Source organism: Otolemur garnettii, unplaced genomic scaffold (genome assembly GCF_000181295.1).
Source record: "Otolemur garnettii isolate 467f Iridium unplaced genomic scaffold, OtoGar3 scaffold00267, whole genome shotgun sequence".
In the NCBI taxonomy this organism is placed as follows: Eukaryota; Metazoa; Chordata; class Mammalia; order Primates; family Galagidae; genus Otolemur; species Otolemur garnettii.
This window is the reverse complement of record NW_003852662.1, coordinates 900,781-919,684: the sequence shown is the minus strand read 5'-3', so window position 1 is coordinate 919,684 and position 18,904 is coordinate 900,781. Positions and strand designations below refer to the sequence as shown.

Below are 18,904 nucleotides of genomic sequence, written 5' to 3'. Positions count from 1 at the left end.
AAAAAAAAAAAAAGATTAATCTTGATTAATCTACATTACACACCTGTACCAAAACATCACATGAAAAGAAAAATAAAAAATTAAGAATCATTGCCAAACCCAAAGTCACCTAGATTGTCTCATATATTATCTTCTAAAAGTTTCAGTTTTTCACTTAACATTTAGGTGTGTGATCCATTTTGGATAGCTTTTAGTAAAGGGTGTAATGTCTATTCCTAGATTCATTCATTCATTTTGGATGTGGATATCCACTGGTTCTGGCACCATTTGTTGAAAAGACTATCTCTTCTCCATCAGACTGCTTTGCTCCTTTGTCAAAGACCAGTTGATGATGTCTGTGTGGGTCTATTTCTGGGATCTCTATTACGTACTATTGACCTGTTTATCTATTATTCTGCCAATATTACACAGTCTTAATTACTGTAGCTTAATTGTAAGTTTTGAAGTTAGGTAGTATCAGTCCTCTGACTTTGATCTTCTTTATTATCATGTGTCTATTCTTTGTCTTTTGTCTTTCCATGTAAATGTTAGAGTCAGTTTGTTGATATCTACACAATAAGTTACTATTTTATTTCTGGTATTGTATTGAAGTAATCAAGTTGGGAAAAACCAACTTCTTGACAATATTGAATCTTCCTATCCATGAATATGGAATATGTATATCTCTCCATTTTATTTTCATCAGAGGTCTCTTGTGTTCATCATACGGATCTTGTACATATTTTGCTAATTTTGTACTTAAGTATTTTATTATTGGCAATACTAATGTAAATGGTATTATATTATTTATTTTAAATTCCACTTGTTTATTACTGGCATATAGGAAATCATTAGTCTTTTGTACACTAACCTTGTTTCATTCAACCTTGCTTCTTGCCATTGTTGTGATTCTTTGGGGTTTTTCTACACAGACAATCTTGTCTAAGAACAAAGGTAGTTTTATTTCTTCCTTCTCAATCTATATACTTTTTTTTTCCATTTCCCATCTTACCTCATCTATTGCTAATTTTCAATTCATTTAGCTTTTTTCTTATGACAATGGGAGCATCACCCTCCAAGATTTTTATGTACCAATTTAGAAACTGAAAGCTCTTTCTGATATTTTTTCCTTGCATTATGTGTATAAAGGTCTTATGACAAAGTTAACAACATATAGTATATACGTTTTATAAACTACATTATAAAATTAAAATATTAGAACATTGCTATATCATTAAATACTTTTTCCATGCCTCATGTCTAGTGACATGATTCCATACCTATATATAGTTGAACCATAATTTATTAACCATAAACTATTTGGGGATAGTAGGTTATTTTCATTTCTTTCCATTTAAAAGAAATTCCATGACAAACAACCTTGTATATAAACCTCTGGGTGCAACACTAGTTATGTTCTCAATACAAATTCTTGTAAGCAGAATTCTCAGATCAAATGTTTCAAATGCTTGATCTATGCTGGCAAACTGCCTTCAAGAAAGGCTGAAGCCATAACAGTAGCTCATAATGCCTAGAAAGGGATATTTTTAATTATTTAAAACTTTGCCAGTTTGGTGGGGGAAATGGAACCATTAATTACTTCTTTTATACCTAGAAGGTTGAACATATCTTCATTTTTAGTGATCATTTTATTTCCCTTTTTATAATACTGTCATTATTGCTAACACTGTTAAATTAATCTACATTTCTAGACTAAGAGTAGGTGCTCAAAACCATTTATCAATTGAAAGAACATAAAAAACACTTTTTAGGCAGACTTCATGTTTTTCAGCCAAGTTTTAGTAATACAATTTTCTTGTTATAGACACAAATTAAACTTCTGCTCCACAATATTCAATGATAGGGTTAACAATCTTTCAAATATTTTAACAATCCTATCATCTTTAACTGGTAAGAGATATCCATGAATTTCTCAAGACTAACATCTAAATGAGGTGTCTTTCTCTATTTTCTCTACCTTTCCCTACCTTATGTTGGTAAGAGAGTGACCAATTGTGTATAATCAATTGATAGTTTCATTGACAAACACTTAAGTGATTTGCATTTCACACATACAACTATTTCAAGATTTCAGAAAGAATGTGAGTATCTACTTGGAAGAAAATCCATGAAGATAGCTCTTTTACATTGCATTATTAAACTGGAAGAACTAGTCATATGGGACTGGAGCCATTAATTACAGAATAGAAGTAAGCTAGACGTTATTTTGTAGATTTAAATTCACATTGCAAAGTAAGATACAACCCGTGTATTATGCACTGTGTTCTGGGTTATTTCTCTTGCTTGGATTAGCTCAACAGAAGTTGACATCACATTTACCTATTTAAAATATGAAATCGACATTGTACCCCACATATGCATGAATGTATTCATGATCTATGTGTATTTAACTTAATAAAAAATGTATTACAAAATAAAAAAAAATATGAAATCTAATGAGCTTTTGCCATCAGCTATGTATGTGTTCTTTATGGTTGAATGACTTAACCCCTTCTTACTTGATGAAGAAGAAACGGGACAATAAAAAAACAGACCTCTTAAAGATTAAAACAGTGCTAAAATAAAACAAGCTATAATAATGTGGGTTTTAAGTGCATTTACACATTTTTAAAACTCTCATCCAAGGCTTGGTGCCTGTAGTTCAGTGGTTAGGGCACTGGTCACATGCACCGTGGCTGGTAGGTGCAAACCCAGCCCAGGCCTGCTAAACAATGGACAACAACAACAACAAAAATAGCCGGACATTGTGGCAGGTGCCTATAGTCCCAGCTACTTGGGAGGCTGAGGCAAGAGAAACAGTTGAGCCCAAGAGTTGGAGGTTTCTGTGAGCTGTGATGCCACGGCACTCTACCCAGGGCCATGTAGTGAGTCTCAAAAAAAAAACAACCCTCTCATCCAAACTGTTAAAAACACTAACTTGTAGGAAAGTCTGTTTCCAAAGGGATAGTTTATATTTATGCAAAAAAAGAAGGTATTCCTTCCATATCACTTTTAAACAAGTTGCTATCTTTTCTTTAAAATATTTTTAAGATCTATTATTTCCCTGAAACTGTTAAATGGAATACTTCAACTTACCTGAGTTCATTGTTATTCCTGAAAACCACAGATAACCCAAATAACTGAGCTCAGCTAACAGATTCCATTGCCCCTACATTCAGCCTCTAAAGAGTATTGTTAGTATAAAAGCTTAGTGATCTGAATCATCCTTCCCCAAATTTGGCTCAAAGGCTAGGAGGTAGGTGACAAGTGTTAAGAAGCAGACAGGAAACCAGGTGCTGAAAAAAACATGAGCCAGGTGAGAATGGTGGCAACAGTAATAGCAACAACAATAGCAGCACCTAAGATTTGTGGAGCACTTTCTGTGAGCCCGGCTCTGTTCTGAGGGTTTCATATACATAAATTCACTAATTTCTCACAACAGCCTGAAATAGGTCCCATTATCAGCTCTATTTTACAAATGAAGAACCCAAGGTATAAGAGAGTTTTGGTAACTTGTCCAAGTTGACATGACTAATCAAGGCATGAGCTGGGATTCAAACCTCTGTAGTCTAACTTTGGAACTGAGGACTGTAACCTTAACAGAATTCTGCCTTCGTCTCAAAGGGATTCCACCTAACAAGTGAGATGGACCTTCAACCTGCATCATTACAGCTCTTTTTCAAAGGATTCAGCTGGTCCTAATTAGAGGTGGCACCCTTGCTACTTTAGGGGCCTTCGTTAACAGGAGCAATGATGACAATAAATAAGCAACAACAGAGAGGTGCCACTATGCCATCAAGGTTCTGCCCAGTCATTACCACTCAGCTCCCAGGATTAGGTCAAAAGCTTAATAACTTCATCATACGTTCAAAATCAAGATAACATTCCCATAAATTGTTTTTGATAAGAGCTATTACTGTAGACACATCATCATGTCAATGTTACAATAATATTTATGCTATTATAACACATATGGTGGGTGGAAAGGGAGAGAAGAATCTTCACTGTTCATTATATGAGTGGGCACATCAAGTAAAGAAATTCATTTTTAACTGTTTATTTCTTTAAAAGGATACTAGAACAGTGAAGAAAAAATAGAGACCTAAACACTTCTGTCATTTATCAAACTTGAAGCAGAATGTAGGAAGGGTACGATATAATAGTTAAGGGGGAGAAACTCTGTTATTTCTCTGGAAACTGAGTTTCCAGAATTGAAGACTGTCAGATTTCCTTAGGGGTTAAAGACTTCATTTCCAGGCTGTGGAAATGGAGCAAAAAAGGAAAGTCAGGAAAACACCAAATTTTCCATCCTGTGTATACAGCTTATTCCTTCATCCAGGACTTAATTATCTTATTCTTACTGGCTGGATAATTTGCCCCAAATTAATTCAACTTAATATATATCGAGTGTTCTAGTCACATCATGGCCCTCACACTACTTGCCTTATAGCTAAGTTCACTTTTTGACTAGCAGGTGGGCAAACTCAATGACAAGAAAAGGGTTCATAGTTCAACAAGGCTTGACGGTCAAAAAGGTGACACCATCGGCTAAGAACTGGAGGTTTTCCATTCATTTCATTTTATTATGTCCTTCTATCTCCCATTACCATGGATAACTGGGAGTTAACAGTATTCTCATTAGTCTTTACTATGAGGTCATGGGGAGATCCTTTTACAGAAAGGCTTCAAGCTGGTGACAGCTGACCTGAATAATTTTGGTCACTAAAATCATCTCTTCCATGTCATATGGCATGTGACTTTGGGCAAAAATCAAAACTCTGGTTCAAGAAAACCATCAGCACCTCAGCTCTGCAAGTCTTTGTTAAAGGAGACTTTCTGTTTGGTCAGGAATACGTTCTATTTGGTCAAGAATACAAGTTGGGCTCATGAACAGAATCAAACTTGCATTCCTTACAACTGATATCTGAACCGCCCAGCTTTCACTTCAGACAACATGGGATGTACCATGACTACAGGTGCATTTTAGAGACTCCAGTTGTAAACTGACATAAATAAATCCCAAACCCATTAGTTACAAGACAGTGTTTTATTTTTGCAAAATACTGTTTTTATACTTGATCTCAGAAAAAAAGGCTAGAAGTAAATTAACTAACTATGGTTATTTATACATGCTGAGATTACTGCTGATTTTTATGTTCCTTAGGCTTTTACATTTCTGTTTTAAAATTATGAACAAATAAATGTGAATATGAAGCTTATTTAGGGTATCTGATAGTTGACTATCCAGTCTAGTAGACATATTAATTATCTATTTATTTAACATTTCCATGTTCTATCTTCCAATTAACTTCGATCATTCAAAGATAAAGTTCCTAGACCACATTTCCTTAGCACTTACAGAAAGAACTTCATTGAATTATAATTTAATGTTTGCTCCCTTCCTTTACAGAGGGTCAGTAAAGAAATGTCAAACAGACAATGCTTCTGTCTTCTAAGAAACCAAAGTTACAGATGGTCTCCTTACATCGCCCAGAATGTGCTTTATTCCATTATTTCATGATCAATATTGTTTGAGTGAGGAAGAAGTGGGAATAATCTTTGTGGGTGAAACTGTAAAGTTTCTCTTTTTTTTTTGTCTTTTTTTTCATTTTTTTTTTTATTTTTACATAGACATGTGTTTACTAGGTTTCCACTTTTTGCCTTCACAAAATCAAAAAGGCTTAAAATTTACCAACAATAGCAATGTTTAAGATAAGGACTGGAAACAAAAACCTTGTAAAGAATGAATGAAGATAAATACATTCAGAAAAGAAATCAGACAACTACTGCAACGAAGTATTAAGCAATAATAATAATAGTAATGCAGGCTCAGCGCCTGTGGCTCAAGCGGCTAAGGCGCCAGCCACATACACCTAAGGTGGCGGGTTCAAATCCCCAGCCTGGGCCCGCCAAACAACAATGACGGCTGCAACCAAAAAATGGCCAGGCGTTGTGGCGGGCGCCTGTAGTCCCAGCTACTTGGGAGGCGGAGGCAGGAGACTCGCTTGAGCCCAGGAGTTGGAGGTTGCTGTGAGCGTGATGCCATGGCACTCTACCCAGGGGGACAGCTTGAGGCTCCGTCTCAAAAATAATAATAATAATAATAGTAATGCAAAGAAAGTGACATTCGCATTGTCAAACAAGAGTATGTAAATTTTCTCTTACCAAAAAAACCACTGTGTCTCTTTTTTATCCTTTCAGGAAGCATAAGCCCAACTTACAGTGAAAATGCTAAAATCTACCACCAGATGTGAAAGATGTCTACTGTTTCTACTTTCTTCAGATGGCCTCTATTTTATTTCATCTTCAAAAACATCTTTACGTTATACTTTCATCTCCAGTCTGTATCTACTCTTTCTAGAAACAGATAAGTTATAAATCTTAAATGAATAAAATAATCTTTGCAATGATCTTGTGACAGTGTTAAAGCCCAGGTGGTTTGCTCCCAATACACACAGGCAGGGCCTGTGGACAGGCCAGGTTCCCCTTGTCCTACCTCTTCAGTCCCTTCTTTAGACTTCTGTCCAGAAAGGAAGAATTCTTTTTAAGTAGAGAATCTTTTACTTCAAGGAACATGAATAACTCAACCAACATCACGCAGCGAACAACTGACCAGAAACTAGGTCTTTTGACTTTAAGCACAGTCCTCTCTCCATTAAACTATGAGGACATTCCAATCCTACTGAGAAGTCAGGGAAATCTAAGAAACATGGACATAAAGGCACATATTTTAAACCTTTCTCACTATTTTCCTTCATCTTAGCTAATTCGGGTTGCTGAATAATTTATTCCTAGTCTTAGTCTTTTAATTCCCAAACAGTATACTGCCTTTCTCAGGAATTCTGGTTACCAAGTTCTTTATTCACTTGGATCATCTCTGATGTATTAAGTGGCTACCATATAAAGAGGACTGGGCTTCTATTCAAGAGAGAATGAACTGGTTCCCTCAGAGCATTTCTGGAGGTAAATGGGTATAGAGAACAGAACACTGAATTTGGAGATCTGGATTTTAGTTTAAGCTCTAGTTGGGACTGCTATCTTTGCACAAAGTCACTGGACCTCATTGGGTTTCAAGTTTCTCATCTAAAATTAAGGGGATATGGCTTGGCACCCCTAGCTCAGTGGTTAGGGCGCCAGCCACATACACCAAGGCATGGCAGGTTTGAACCTGGCCCAGGCCTGCTAAACAATCACAACAACAACAAAATAGCCAGGCATTGTTGCAGGTGCCTGTAGTCCCAGCTACTTGGGAGGCTGAGGCAAGAGAATTGCTTCAGCCCAAGAGTTTGAGGTTGCTGTGAGCTGTGATGCTACAGCACTCTACAGAGGGTGAGATGATGAGACTCTGTCTCAAAAAATATAAATAAATAAATGAAATGAAATAAAATTAAGGGGATAATACCATTTGGCTTACAAGAAAGTTGCACTAATAGTTATTAAAAGTTTACTATGTGCCAGCCATCATGCAAAGCACTTGGTATACACAATCTCATTTACTCTTCATGTTGATGCTCATTTTTCCCGATTGTACTAATAAGAAAACTAAAGCTGGAGGGGTTAAGTAACATTTCAAAGGTATGTAAGTTAAGTCATGGAGTTGGGAGTTGGATCTAGGCTACCTCCAGAGCCTCCATACCGAAACCCACTGTCCTCACCTCCAAGTAATCTATCTAATTTCAAAGTGTTGTTCCTTTTCTTCTACTTCTACCTACTTAAACTTGTAAGACACAAACAGATGTACACTTTTGCTTGCTTCTTTCTATTGTTCAATAATCACCTCAAATGTCCAAGTGAGAATCTGGGGGAAAAAAAAACTAATGCCTTCCTGGCTGACTTTCACAATAGACAGAGAGGTTCTACATAGGCTCCACAGCCCATACTTCACTTGTCTCAAACTTTCTAAGTATCTTCCCCCTTCCCTTCAATCCTCTTGGTGGCGTTCCTTTCCTAAGAAGTCCAGAGACCCATTTTAACCAGTTTTGAATGGTGAAAGCATTTCTCCCGAGAAGAAAAATGAGAAAGAAGGTAGTCCCTTGAAGATCCAGTTAACTCACCTTATAAAGCAGGAAAGAACTCCCTGAAATGCATGAACATTTTCTCTCTCCAGAATCTTTGCCAGACTTGGCACAGGCCGGTCCATTAGAAATACATAATTGAATATTCTTAACAACTCAATTCTTCAACCTCACTTTGATCAATAGTTCATTACCTAAGTTAGATCTGCCAAAAGGGGCAAACTCTTCAGCCCATTCGTCCCATATTTGCATGAATATTATGCTGTGAATGTTACGCTCCTTTGAACTTCAAAAGAGCTTCCTGGCCTCATTGACTACAACTTTAACAACAGAGCATAATGGAGTTACAGAAAGACCCTTTCCCAGCTAAAGACCTCAAACCTTGCTGATGCTGGATGGTAACAAACTTTTATATAAGCAACAAATGGCTCATTCATCCACTGCAATGCAGTATCAGTATTTTCTGGCTTCCTGAGCCTGTCTTCCATCTTGTGAGAGCAACTGTAACTATGGCTAATTAACTACCAACAAGTGACAACACCTACCTTAACCATTCCTTGCAAAAAAAATCCTTCCACAAATGAAGTATTTCTTCCAGACCTCTTCAGATTTCTGTCCCAATTGAATGAGCATTTTTGACCATAATAGCATCCCTTCTCATTCCACCCTGATGTCCCAAATAGAAGAGCAAATAAGCTACAGAGCACCCTCTTAAAGGTTTATATTCTAACAAGCCCCGAAAGCTCAAACGCTTTGGCTTCCTTTGGTAAAACGGTGTTAGGGTGTTAGGCAATAGGGAGAGATATGAAAATTTATTACACGTACACTATAAAGTTTTCCCAGTGGCTTCTTTTTTAAAAACAAAACTCTCTTTTTTCTTCATCTACTCCCACATCTTTCCCCCTCTAGAACTAGGTGGTAAAAATATGGGAAATGATATGTCCTTTTATTTTAAGGAGCTTTTCTTCTATTGTAAAAGTAATACTTGCTAATACTTGCAACAGACAGAAGCAGAAAGGTGAATAAAAATGACATTTTATAAACCTACCATCCAGAGATTTAAAAAAAAATTATCTCCCTATTGCATACCATACCTTAGTATAAATTTCAGATGGTATAGGGAACCTTGGGCAAAAACCCAAATTATGACAGCAACAGAAGAAAATAGAGAATGTGGGTGGGAAAGACCTTCCTAGGAATAAGAAATCCAGAAGCCATATAGGAAATGAATGACAGATTGTATTACATAAAATTTTAAAACCTCTATATGGGAAATATAACGTAAGCTTTAAAACAAATAGCAGACGGAAATATTTGAAATACAAAAGGTTAACAAATAAGCTTTTGCCAACTATTAAGACTAGCAATTGAACTGCAAAAATAGGCAATTCACTGAAGAAATACAACTGAACTAAAAAGTAATTGAAAAGATATTCCAGTAATAAAAAAAAATCAAAACAAAACTGAATGATTCCCCAAATAAACTGGCCCCAACATACAAAGATTAATAACACTCTTGGTGAAGGAATTAGAAATGCACTTATACACAGATAGTGGGAGTAAAAATTAATGTAATTTATTTGAAGGGCAATTTGGCAGTACTTAAGATTAAAACTGAACTTATACTTTAACAATTCCTTACAAATAATTGCCTAGAGGTGTGCATTAATGGCATAAGTGCCTAAAGGTGTGCATTAATGCCTTACTTGTAATAACAAAAACCGAAAGTAACCTGAATGTTTACAAATAGAGATTAGTTAAATAAACCATGACACGCTTATGCGATTTGATTAGAAAGAATATGGCACTGGTGTATTGCAATGTTCTGACATGGAAGGATGTCCTACACACAGTGTTGAGTAAAAGCAAGTTTCAGAAAAATGTATATAATGTCCCATTTCTGCGAAAGAAAAAAAAACATACAGACATGTATGTATGATTCTAACAAAACTAGCAAACCACTCATAATGGTTATCCCTGGAAAGTGGAATGGGAGTTAAGGGGCACATGTTCTTTATTGAAGCTCAGGTGTTTTCATATTATTTTGTGTAACAAGTATATATATTAACTTTAAAATTTTAAAAAGTTAAAATAAGCATTTTCCAGGGCTACCAAATTTCTAATAAATGCTATTTTTAATGTCAGTGTGATATTATATTACTTGGATAACTTATGTAACAATATCCCTATAGATTGAAATTTCCACTGCTTCTAACTTCTCACTCTTAAGAGCTGCAATGTAAATCTCTGTGCATGCATACAGTGTGTGTGCATGCACACGTGTGCCTGTGTATCAAGGCAATTTACATAGGACATATGCTTTGAGGTTTCCCCATTAGTGAAAATGGCTTTACACATCTTCAGACATCTTCAAGACAGTCAGCTTGAGCATAGCCATACAGAACGATGCTCAGTGGCTCATTCAGAAAATTATCATGGTTTAGCTTCATTGTTTAACAATATTCCTGAAATACTTGACCAGAACTGGGGCCCTAGGCTGTCTGTTACATAATAATTTTGGCATCAACTAAATACCAAAAGGGCTTGGGACCAATTCACAGAGAAGAGGAAATGTTAGGATGTAGTAGTTTTGGCCCTATAAATATTTTTTAAGTTGCATCTTTGTTTGGTTTACCAATTAATCTCTAAGTTTCAGAAACAATATCCTTCCATTCTTTATAAATGTGGAAGACTTCTCAGAGGAGAGGGTTTTCTGAAGAGTTACAAGCTTCCCCCATGTAACAGGCCATAAGGGCAGTTTCTTTCTAAGACAGGAGGACTTTTAACCCCAGATGGTGGTGAGCTGAACTGAGAATAGATGAACATTTTTGTCACATCATCTTAAATCAAGGTGGGCTTCTGGAAGAGGAGGGTTCAGAGATGAATTATACAAAAATGGAAAGAGGAGGCACTAAAGAATATAAGATAAGAGGCTGATCCAAGCTTCCTCACTGAGATCATGCCCTGTCTTTTGTGTCGTAATCATAGCAGATATAACCATCGAACATTCATGCTTAAAAGCTTAATCAGAAGTACTATTTGTCACAGGAAGAAGACTAAGTTTACTATGAAAATCATAGTGGGACAGAAACACACTTAAGGATGGAATAGGCTTGGCACTGTTCTCCTTGTCAGCAAGGCTTCTGCCTGATCCATTTAACTTAACACTGATAAAGGAGATAAATGTTTAAATGATGGGCTTCAGATGCTGCTTCAGCTCCTACCAAGAATATTTTCAAAGCTCCTTCTCATGAATAAGTTCAGTGGAGCAGAGAATGCCCCTTTTGGACCAATTCCACTTTGTGCTTCTTTTGATGCAGTCAAAAAGGGGGACTAGAGCTCAGGCTGTTCCTGCAAATTTAGAGCAAGTGTCCATCTCAGAGGTGGTTGAAAGTGTTTCAAAGAAGGTAAGGTCTGTACACTGTGCAAAGGCTGTAAAAATCTCTTAACAAGAAGAGAGATGTTGACGGTTACTCATAAATCTCCCAAATGTGGCAGCAAGGAGGGTTAATTATCTCCCCCCGCTTGCCTGCCACTCTCTGCTTTCTCCAATGTGTTAGCCCATCACACGGATCGCTGACTTTCCAGAAATATTCCCTGGCTTTGTGGGGACGTTCTTTTCAATAAATGGCATCCAATTTGCTAACAGTCCCTGGAATCTCAATTTCCTCAAAGGATTTTTCATCTGAATCCAGTTCATGTGAGGGGTTCTTCCTCCTTTTTCAGCATAAGAGAAAAGGCAGAGCCTGCCTTGATTTTTCTTTCTTTTTTTTTTTTTTCTCTTCTATGTCATTCTTTTCATAAACTAAAAACCTTTGCTGAAATTTGGGAAAAAATCCAGCTCATCTGTCAGGTGTTTCTAGAGTTCCATAAAATGGAATTAGATTTGTATAGTTTAGAACAGGAAAGGGAAAAAATAGGCTAATGTGTCATGTGTTCTATGAGATGAAAATTATATGATAATCAGAAAAACAGCCCCAAATTCAGTTGGCCCGATTCAAAGCGCTCATTCTTTTATCAACTCATGCATAAACAGTAACATTCACTTTCTTCTCTTAGAAAAATGGCACAGCCGCATTTGGGCTACATCATGATCTATAACAGATTATAACCACATTTTCAAAAAGGTTATAAGAAAGTATGTATTCTTTTTTAAACACAAGACACTTACGTTTTACTTGTTCTGTTTTGCTTCCTTCTAGGAAAAGAAAGAACAACAAGGAAAAAGTGTATTTCATGCCTCCCATTTTCCACTTTTTTCTCATGTGGGTCACGGCAAAAGGCAACCGAGAACCTTCAAGGCTCGACGTACTCAAGCTGTTGGGAAGAAAGCAGAAAAAAGTCTTAACACAAGATCCTTTACAACTAATAAAGATCATTGATACTCAGGCTTCTAATTTGCTAGGAGAAAAAAAAAATGAGGGGAATTTACATGAGTGCAAGTATTGTTTTCCTGCCTAAGATAAAGGACTTGCCTCTCCTGTCTTGCAAAGACTGTGGGAGCAAATTCAAGTGAATGAGCATGCATGCCTATCCAATGCTGATATTAAATCCTTACAGGCAAGTCATAGGAAAATAAAAATAAATTTTGAAATCCTCCTTTCTAAGGGAATTAAAGTTGATTTCTCAAGAGATTTACTTTGGAAGAAAAAGGAAACGGGAGTTTGTAAAATGGCTATTTTGGAAAACAAAGTAAAAGTAATAGGCATGAGACCTAAGCAATTCCTGAAACGAAAGTTAACTAATCTTAGTTTCAAAACTACTATTATCATTGATCCTTCGGGGATGAAGAAGAAATTGATCAGAATTTCTCCTGTGTCCTCTGTAAGATCTATAAGGATGTTCAGTTTGCTTACACATGTTGGAAAAGATATAATTAGCAAAATAGATGCAATTAAACACCTGAAAGGTTATATTGCTTAGAATGGTTCAGATATAGCCCTCCCCTTGAAGTCCATTGTGAAATGGAAAGTTTAAATGGGTCATTTTAAAAGGAAATTAGGCAAATTTAAATAGGTGATTTGTCCACCCTGTACCACCACGCAAAAGATCATTAGAGCAACTATAATTCTTTAAAATAGGAGATGGAGATTGGCATTTCCAATCTAAGGGGTAGAAATCGTACGTCTTTTGAGCCTTGGAACACAGCAAGTTTGCTATAGCTCATATCCAAGCACAGGTCATTTCCACAGACTTGAGAGATTGCAAGATTCTTTCAGTGAGTACGTGGGAAATATTTAAATGTTCTAGAAACACTAAACCCAATCTGGGTTTAACCCTAGATAGGAACACAATGATTTGTTTTCTGAGAGTCCAACTTAAATATTGAGTATAAAAAGAACTTGAGGGAATGCACGATGATCATTTTGGAGAACTAAACATCTTTGGGCTCCACAGTAGATGCCACAGCTCCTCTTTAAATGCTATAAAGTTGCCCAGCTCATTCAAAATACAAATTCAAATTATGAATATGTAATTGAGAAGAACTGGTCATAGAGAATAATTGGTGCTGTGAAGCAGGATTTGCCGCGCTCTTTGCCTTCTTTATCTCCTCCCTCCTCTTTAAAGAACGATCAAACTCTCCTAGTAATATGTTCCTAGTCTTCCAAAGGCCTGGGTTCTGATGTCTTGGTCCCCTCTGTGAGTTTGTGGCCCACTTTCAATTACTCAGAACATTGCTGTCCCCTAAGAGCTACCAGGTTCCCTTGCAGCAAATCATTTTCATTACTAGTTGAACACAGCTGCACACTTCAGTGAGGTGCCTCCTGAGCCTGCTTTAATAAGTTTACCCCCTAAGCCTCCAAAAGAGAAACATTTTTAACCACTGAAGTCTAATTTATCACAATCATATATGTGTGATTCTGAAACCATAGTTTTCAGGTCTCCCCATGCAAGAATCAACAGAGCTGTTTTTCTTTTACAATGGTTGGGCGATTCGGTGAACAGTAGCATTGCTTCATAACTCAAGCTGGCAAGAAAATGGCTCTTAGAATTTTTTGCTTTTCTTGGGTCTCAACTAATGCTATGAGCAAATAGAAAAGTTGGTGACTAGAGAGCAATTAATCTCTTTTGGTGTTCTTGTCATCTGTGCGGCCTCCCACGCTGTGATGGAGAACATCAGAAAATGAATCGCTTTATAAATATTCACTTTTGATTTACAAAATCCTGAAGTCTTGCCTTTGTATTCTGTGTAGAAATAGGAACCGAGAAGAGTTCCCTCCCCAGGTCTCCCCACCATTCAAGCTCTCTTTATTTAATTTTTTTTCTTTAGGAGGAGATGGTCCAAAACATTTGTTGGGACTGCAGCAGTAAACACAAGCAAGCATTGCTCAGCAAACATGCCGACTTTTATTCTTGCAAAGAGCCAAACTGTCCTTAATTTTTCAAATTATACTTTGACCCAGTTAACTGGAGTTATTTCTGCATTAACTCTCTGTCTGCTTCACACAAGCTGTTGTGCCATTGAACTTGCACTGGCTCTTTTACAAGTTACTTAGAAATGTTGCCATTGATGTGTTTTGGGGGGATCCAGAGCCCCAAGAAAGCAACAAACAAAACCCTGCATCTAACCCTGGGAGTGGGGGTGAAGTAAGAGGGTAACTGGGCTTACCAGGAAACAAGAAATACATCAGACACCAAAAGAAAGATATTTATAAGGTGCCTCTACAAAAGCAGCAAAAGGACCAACTGTTCCTTGCCCAACTATTAACTACGAGGCAATCTGAACCATCAGGAGCCCACTCTCAGAACAGGTCCCTTAGGTTGAACAGAACCAGAGACAGCCCCAAAGGAAAGTTAAGGGCTGAGCACATGTCAGCCAGTTCTTCACGCCCCACAGTGTCTCTTTAATCCTCAGAGAGGCTTGACCGACCTTGTAATCTCACATTCACTATCATCTGTGGGACAGCCCCTAGGGTAGCGATTTTCTTTCTGACAAACAATAAGAAAGACACTGGAGTCTAAGACTCTTGTTTATCAGCTGAACTCCTGGCCCCACTTTACCACCCAACAAGAAAAGCTCAGTTAACTAGTCGCGGGTTGCCACTGAAGATAGCAATTTTTAGCCCAGGGTATCTCTTGTCAGAGGCAATGTCTCATTGCTGCTTTTGAGTGACCAATAATGCCTTGCATTCGGCTTGCAAAACCCCTTCCTATCGTTTCATTTTATTCCACGCAACTCCACCTCCAAAATGGGCACCCGGGGGCCCAGAGAACTCAAATGAATTGAGTTAGTCGCAGGGGCAGGAGGGACTAGAAGGCAGGCTTTCCAGGCCCTGTACTCTGGCAAGACCACACTGTTTCCTGAGCCTGACGTCTCAAACTCTGACCCCAGTGGTCTAGGCCAGAAAATGAGGGGGATGTCCAGAGGACAGGGAAGCCTCTCGCCCATCCACCCTGTTTCGTTAATTTTAGCACATTTTAATCAGCCACCGGTCTAGGGCACTTCAGCAAATGAGAAAACAGGCTCAAGAGACACATGCAGTGATTAAGGGGACTGTAGAGTCCCTTAGGGACCTCAGCGTAGAGTACTCAAGTGACCTCTCCAAGCTCCAGAACATAGAGAAACGCAGGCCAAGCGGGAGTGACGAGTTGTGAGTTCGAATCCAAGACCCCCAACCTGCCTCAGCGAGGAGCCTTGGGCCCCACCTCCATCCCCACCACGAGCAGCTGGACCACAAAATAGGTTTTGAGTTGGCAGGTCGAGAAGGAGTTCGTCTGGGGAGCCTTGGGGGAACTTCCATGGGTAGCTCCGGCCAACAGAAGGCACACCCCACCTGTGCAAAAGCTGGAAAGGGAGGTGGGGAAAGCGGGCGCCGGGCACCGCTCACTGACCTGGGCACTGGCCTCCTCGGTCTGCCACGCGTGCACGCGCTCCGAGCTCCCCGGGGCGCTCCTCTAAGGTCTGGGGCTCGCAGGTTGTGGCGAGAGCGAGAGTGCGCGCGAGGGGGAGGGGGGATTCAAAAGTGGGTGGGAGGAAAAACATCACCGCCCTCAGACCACGAGGGAACAGCGGCTTGCTCGGCTCCCGGGGGCAGAGCCAAGGCGCGGGCGCGGCGGCCCGGGGCCACCTGCCCGCCCGCCCGCCTGCTCCCCACTTGGCCCGAGAGGCCGGCCGCTCGGCGCTGGCGGGAAGTCCGCAAGCACGCAGCCGCTGCAGGCACGCACCCCTTCTCTGCCCCGGCACAACGGCTTTATTCCTGCTCCCCTGACCCGAAAGTTTAAAAATCAGGAGAAAGTGTGAGGCTCAGCCGGCGACTTTCCCATCACGCAGCGCCCCCACTTCACCCCCCTCCTTTGGCTAGGCGAGCGTTGGGGTCTTAAAGGGACCGCACATCTCCTCCGGCCCCTCCTCCCCGGCCACACTGGATGCACCTAAGACTGGCGCGCGCGCTGGAGACCCTGGCTCCCCTCCGACTTCCCTGCCTTGAAGCTCGCACCCCTCTCCTCCGGCGCTACCGCCTTTCTGGAGGGTGCACCTGGTCTAGTCCTGAGCTGGTACCCGGAACGCAGGTTGGGCTGGCCTCGCAAATTATGCCCTGGCACCTTCCTTACCATTTCGGGTCGCTTCCCAGATCCACACTGTGGCTAGTAAAGTGACAAAAGCTTTTGGTGTCTGTAAGGGCGGGGTGGAGGTGGGTGTGTGAGGGAGTTTCTGGGGGGCGGGGGCTTAGAAATCTGCTTTCTCCCACAAAGAGATTTCCCAAGTCCCATGGAAAAGGCCTCTACTCCCTGTTAAGTGTCTTGAAGAGAACTTGGGGTGACCCACCAAAGCCACTGGCATTACCAAGTCCCTACTATGTGCCAGAAGCCCAACCTTGAAATCACAATAGCACTGCTGATGCCGTGGTGAGCCTGAGACAGAGTACTCCAAATTTGGGTTTATTCCATGAGCAATAGTTACAAAGGATTATCAGAATCTTCTGAAGTCCAGGAAACTGCTGTCTTGACAGACAATATTTTAAGCCCCTAAATTTGGAGAACTGCAGGGTTTTTTTCAACATGAACTGGATAATCTCGATAGTCCTAACATCTGTATAGCGCTTTACAGCTTACTGAGTACTTTCATATACATCAATATTACCTTTTTTTTTTTTTGAGACAAGGGTCTCAAGCTATCGCCCTGGGTAGAGTGCCGTGACATCACAGCTCACAGCAACCTCCAACTCTTCGGCTTAAGCAATTCTCTTGCCTCAGCCTTCCAAGTAGCTGGGACAACAGGCGCCTGCCACAACGCCTGGCTATTTTTTAGTTGTAGTTGTCGTTGTTGTTTGGCAGGCCCAGGCTGGATTCGAATCCGCCAGCTCAGGTGTAAGGGGCTGGCGCCCTAGCCTCTCTGAGCACCGGCTCGGAGCCAATATTACTTATTAAATCCTCACAACAACCTGAACTACCTGTGGCCTCTAGTGTCTGAGTTGGTGGGTCCCTCTAAAACATTTTGCTTAACCACCCCACCTCGGAGGAAATTGAGATGAGGGTGGGAGCATTGATGTATCCAAGGTCACACAACTAATCAATGACAAATTTGAGATTCCAAATCAGATCTACTGACTTTAAATCCACTGCCCTCTGGTTGCTGTCTCCAGTCTATTGATAAGGAAATGGATGCTCAGGGAAATTATGGCTTGCCAAAAAACCCCATTTATCAGGAACTGAGAACAAAAGAAACTTAAAATAAGAATAATTGTCCTTGGAAGTTACCTCCTTTTTCTTTCTTCAGTAGTGTTAATATCATTCAACTAGTCCCTGCATTGCTGGAGATGTTTATTTCACTGTTAACAAAGGAAAGGGGGCCCTTTCTGAAATGTTGCCTTCAGGGCCGAAAATGTCTAGCTCCATCCTGCTGCTTGGGTAGCCCTACCCTGCCACGTGCATTCAATTTGTGCTGTAGTATATTGGGTTGAACTTACTGATTTGTTGCCTTATAACTGTTCTCATACCATTTAATGCACCAATGTTTTGTCTCACTTGACTGGGAGTTCTTCAAGTGCAAGGACTGGTTGTTCAATTTCCTTTGTGTGTGTATTCCCCAACCCACATTATCACTTTCAACACTCTTAAGAGAATTCAAGAAAATAGGCTTCAAGGAATAGTATGAGACAAACATGGATCCTGGTTTAAAAGCTCATGTATTTGGCTACAACCACTGGCTCCCCTTGCTTGATGTTGTAGTAGTTCGATTACTGCATACCTACCCATCACAAAACTTAGTGAATTAAAACAAATTATTGTCAATTGGTTCTGCTGAATTGATTCTATTGAACTTTGAACTGGCTGAGGATCTTTTATGCAGCGATAGTGCCTTAAACTCTATACGCGGGCGCTGGAATTTTCCGACAGGTTCTTCATTAACGTAAATGTCAGTATTTACATTAATGCTTGTATTAGTTCCAGTCTTGATTTCTGAATTGGCAACTCAAATTTGGGTGAGTCCTAATCTAGACTTCTACCAACTCTTATGCAAACTTAACTGATGCTTATCTCCATGCCTTATTTTCTCTGTTTTATTAAATGGGGATGAGAGCATACCTCATCTCATACTCACTTTTTTAAAAGTTTTTATTTTGAAATAATTGTAGATTCACATGCAATTTTAAGAAATTATTCAGGGGGATCTGGACTATCCTTTACACAGTTTTCCCCAGTGGTAAATATTAATAATATTATGCATAACTGTGGTATAACATCAAAACCAGGATATTGACATTGATATAATATATTCGCCTTAGTCTGATTTCACCAGTTTTACAGGCACTCATTTGCCTGTGTGTGTACCTCTATGTCGTTTTTTCAGATGTGAAGGTTCATGGGACCACCATCAGTCAAGGTATAGAACAGGGCCATCACTACAAAAATTCACTTTGTTACTCTTTGATATTCAACACCCCTAGTTCCCCTTCCCTGCCTCCCTA

At 39.5% G+C, this 18,904-nt stretch overlaps 1 protein-coding gene across 4 annotated transcripts in view; it reads right to left on the bottom strand.

Annotated features, from left to right (window-relative positions):
* CHRDL1 (chordin like 1) overlaps positions 1 to 12,274 on the bottom strand; it is a 125,480-nt gene extending 113,206 nt beyond the window's left edge. For 3 of the 4 annotated variants that reach the window (XM_023508722.1, XM_023508723.1, XM_023508724.1), the window contains exon 1: positions 12,166 to 12,259. In XM_023508722.1, coding sequence (XP_023364490.1) covers positions 12,166 to 12,259 — 94 coding nt within the window. Of the gene's footprint in view, positions 1 to 12,165 lie in introns of all 4 variants that reach the window. The other variant, XM_023508721.1, reaches the window with a different exon arrangement.
* Positions 12,275 to 18,904: the final 6,630 nt, after the last annotated feature.